The sequence below is a fragment of the Brachyhypopomus gauderio genome, unplaced genomic scaffold, assembly GCF_052324685.1.
Source record: "Brachyhypopomus gauderio isolate BG-103 unplaced genomic scaffold, BGAUD_0.2 sc107, whole genome shotgun sequence".
In the NCBI taxonomy this organism is placed as follows: domain Eukaryota; kingdom Metazoa; phylum Chordata; class Actinopteri; order Gymnotiformes; family Hypopomidae; genus Brachyhypopomus; species Brachyhypopomus gauderio.
In genome coordinates, this window is record NW_027506928.1 from 710,001 (window position 1) to 714,406 (window position 4,406).

The 4,406-nt window shown below is 43.2% G+C and overlaps 1 protein-coding gene across 2 annotated transcripts in view; it reads left to right on the forward strand.

Moving 5' to 3' along the window:
• The window catches only part of LOC143497339 (ephrin type-B receptor 4b-like), a 39,269-nt gene extending 37,334 nt beyond the window's left edge, over positions 1-1,935 (forward strand). For both annotated transcript variants that reach the window (XR_013125847.1, XM_076993240.1), the window contains one exon: positions 359-1,935. Coding sequence is in view for 1 of the 2 variants with exons in the window: in XM_076993240.1 (XP_076849355.1) it covers positions 359-461 (103 nt within the window). In the remaining variant the exon portion in view is untranslated. The remainder of the gene's footprint in view (positions 1-358) is intronic.
• Positions 1,936-4,406: the final 2,471 nt, after the last annotated feature.

Genomic DNA, 4,406 nt, shown 5'->3' on the forward strand with positions numbered 1-4,406 from the left:
TGCTGTGTGTTAATGACCTGTAATGAGTTGATGTTACAATCAGATATGTGTTCATGTTTTATTTCTGCATGACTGCAATGTTAAACAGTCCTGATATAACCCTGTACCCCTCCCTCCGTTCCCTCTCTCTCTCCTTCTCTATCTCTCTCTCTCTCTCTTCCCCTCTCTCTCCTTCTATATCTCCCTTTCTCCCCCTCTCTCTCCTTCTCTATATCTCTCTATCTCCCTCTCTCCCCCTCTCTCTATCTCTCCCTCTCTCCCCCTCTCTCCCCTTCTCTATATCTCTCTATCTCCCTCTCTCCTCCTCTCTCTCCTTCTCTATATCTCTCTATCTCCCTCCCCCCCCCCTCTCTCTCAGGGATTTGCTGCGTATTGGGGTCACTCTGGCTGGTCATCAGAAGAAGATTCTGTCCAGTATCCAAACAATGAGAGTTCAAAGCAAAAACTCCATGAGATATTGAACACTCACACCCACCCACACACATACATACCCATACACATACACACACATACACACCTACTCATACACACACACACACATACACAAATTCAGGTCAACACACACACACACACAAATTCAAGTCAACACACACACACACATACACAAATTCAGGTCAACACACACACACACACAAATTCAAGTCAACACACACACAAATTCAAGTCAACACACACACACACACACACACACACACACACATACACAAATTCAAGTCAACACACACACACACACAGACACACTAATTCAGGTCAACACACACACACACACACACCAACACACACACATACCCACACACACACATTCAGGTCAACACACACACACACACACACACACACACACACACATACACACACACACACAGAGGACTGGAAATTTTAATATGAAAACTTTCCCGTCATTAGCTGCACTTCCTGTTCCAGTCCAGTATCCATGGAAACCAAACACCATGAACAGTGACATCACACTACGTACTACCTATGGCAGTGGCCCCTGATACCACAGTGTGACTGGCAGTGTGGACATCCAATCACATCTGAGGAGGGAGGAATGACAACTACATGAAGAGAGAGACAGAACTTTGAAGAGAGCTGGAAGGATCTCTGGTCTGATATCTGGTCTGATCTCTGGTCTGATATCTGGTCTGATCTCTGGTCTGATATCTGGTCTGATCTCTGGTCTGATATCTGGTCTGATCTCTGGTCTGATATCTTGTTAGAGCAACATGGACTGTTTTATTTGTTTTTAGAAAGCATATGTAATCTAAGTGGATCGGTTGGCTCTTTTCTTCTGTTTAAAATGGACAGATCTCAAAAAGGATGTTAGGCAGAAGACAAAGATACTGACTTCCACGTGGTGTATTTGTGTGTGTGTGTGTGTGTGTGTGTGTGTGTGTGTGTGTGTGTGTGTGAGAGTGTGTGTGGAGATGTTTATTCATCACTGCAGTTCAACACATCTGTACCGTTTAACTCAGCAAGATCTACAGGATGAACTGTGGAAACGTTGAGCTAACACACGTTGGGGTTGCTTGGATACAGGACAGTTGTTAAGGTGATTTTGTTGCTCGGGACACTTGGAGGATTGGCTGAGCGGTTTGGACCAACCCAAATGTGAACTCACACTGACCAATCGACATCCACCTTCTTCAGTCATGAACTCTGACCCTAAGAGGTTGACTCGGTAAAGACTTGCCCCTTTGAATTTTGGGAGTTTGTCCAGGGTCTTCATATTGAAGGTCCATTATAATACCTATTCTAATATGCCACGGATATTTTAATTATAGTTTTGCTTTTATATGGATAAAAAACATGAGAACTGAATTTATATTTGAGAAAAAACGTTGGGAGAAACATGTCAGTCACGAGTGTATTCTACATGAAGAGTGTAGTCTCTGTGACAGATTACAATAAAGATTCTCAGAGATGCTTCTCCCACTCCACAGTGAGTATGTTGTTTGATTTCACACACACACACACACACACACACACACACACACACACACACACACACACACACACACACACACACACACAGAAAGAGAGAGAGATTTGTGTAGAATCTACATATATACACTTTTCTTTTCGTGTCAGTGTGTGTGTTAGTGTTTGTGTTAGTAGTGAGGTGATGATTGGAGGCACATATGGGGGGAGTGGCTAAACCTACCCTAATCCCAACGCTAACCCTAATGTTAACCTAACCCTACTCTAACCCTAACGTTACCCTACTCTAACCCTAACATTTACATTTAGGGCATTTAGCAGACACTCTTATCCAGAGCGACTTACAAAGTGCTTTGCTTCTGATCACAGAATTCATCCTAGGTAATAGTACAGATAGTCCAGAATTCAAGACACCATTGAGTCAGACTACTACTAAACTACAGGAGTCAATGTCATTACCTAGTGTTTTGCAAGTTAAACGTTTGCTAAGAAGCACAAATAACCATAAACAGACATACAATTCAAAGAACAACAGCAAGTGGTCTTCAGTCTACGCTTGAAGATAACAATAGACTCTGCAGTCCTAGCAGCTAATGGAAGATCGTTCCACCATCTTGGAGCCAGGATGGAGAATAGTCTGGAGCTTTGTCTTCCATGAGACTTTAAGCATGGAGTTTCGAGTCGAGCCAAGCTTGAGGTTCTGAGTGTTCGCTGTACGGATCGGCATTTAACCATGGACATCATGTAGGGAGGGGCCAGTCCATTTTTGGCTTTGTAAGTAAGCATCAAGTTTTTATATCTGATGCGTGCCGCTACTGGAAGCCAGTGAAGAGAGTGTAGTAGAGGAGTCACATGTGAGAACTTGGGGAGATTGAAGACCAGTCGTGCTGCAGCATTCTGAGTTAGTTGTAACGTTGCTCTAACCCTAACGTTACCCTAACCCTAATCCCAATGCTAACCCTAATCCCAACGCTAACCCTAACCCTACTCTAACCCTAACCTTACCCTAACCCTACTCTAACCCTATCTTAACCCCAACCTTACCTAATCCTAACCCTGTGTGTGTGTGTGTGTGTGTGTGTGTGTGTGTGTGTGTGTGTGTGTGTGTGTGTGAGTGTGTGTGTGTGTATAACCAGGGTACCCGCGGGTCCTTAAAAAGTCTTAAAATGTCTTAAATTTAGTTTTCCATATTCAAGGCCTAAAAATGTCTTAAAATGTCTGGAATTTTATGAGGGGAGGCATTAAATTATTATAAGTGTGTGTTGTTCAGTTGTTCTGTTTTATTTTACCGACGATATGTATATTATCATTTTCGCAACAGCCGTATACTCCGCATGGTAGATGGCGCGATGTGAACTTTGCCGAATCTAGCGCTAGGACCATGCAGAAAATAACCGCTCCAGGGTCCTAGCGCTAGATTCCTAGCGCTGGAGTATTCACGCTATTTTCCATGACAACGCTGGGCAGGGCCATCTTGGTTGACTTTGTGTTAGAACTTCCGGTGCTACGGATACGCTGATACCGATTACAAGCAAAACGACAACAAACACAAAATGACTAGCATAATATGTTCAGTTAGAGCAGAGGTGGCCAACCCGTCAGAGACCAAGAGCCACAAGAGACCAAGAGGGGTGGCGAGTGTAAATTATTAGCGGGGGGGATGTAAAATGGACACAAATTAAGTAAAAAAACAAGCACAAACCTCGATATAAACATAAGTCGTGATATGCTTCAGGACTTTGTCACGTTTGGAGCACACTACGAGCTCTGTTATGTACGCAACTGTTTTTTTCTAGGTAAAAAGTGGATAAACTCCGTTATCAACACTCGTTACAACGCCACTGACCTGCGCTCACTTTTAGGAAGAAAAGAACAGACAGTGTCAGTAGTTTTTAAACCTCCCTCAGTCGTGTGCGGTGCCTTTGCTGAACCTCGTATGTGGTTTATTATAAACGTGTGACAGAAGAACCGCGTCTCACCAACGAGACTCAAATCACAATCACAATATCACAGATACTTCATGCCGCTAGTCTCCAGTTTTCCACTACGCCGGTTTTAAAAGTATTAGCGGCTCGCTGGGCTTGTAAACAAACCGCGCAGCACGAAGATGTAGCAGTGCTTGACCAACAGTGTTACGAACACAGCTCGAAAAGATCTGAGTGTTGTGGGGCACCTTATAACTTATATCCACCGCCTTCCAAAGAAGAGGACCTGCGTCTAAGGCTGAAGGCGCTAAATTTAAAACATCCACCCAAACGTCCATGCGTCTGCTCCGATGAAGCAAACGCGTCGGGTGCTTGTGAGGCTATCAGATAAGTAACTTTTATAATCAGTGGCCACATCTTTTCCTTGCATTCATTTAGTAATTTTAAGTAATTAAGTAAAGAAGTAAATAGACAAGAATGCCTATTTTATGAAAAAAATCATTAAAATATAGTAGTGTACACTAATGCGAAAATAGCTGACCG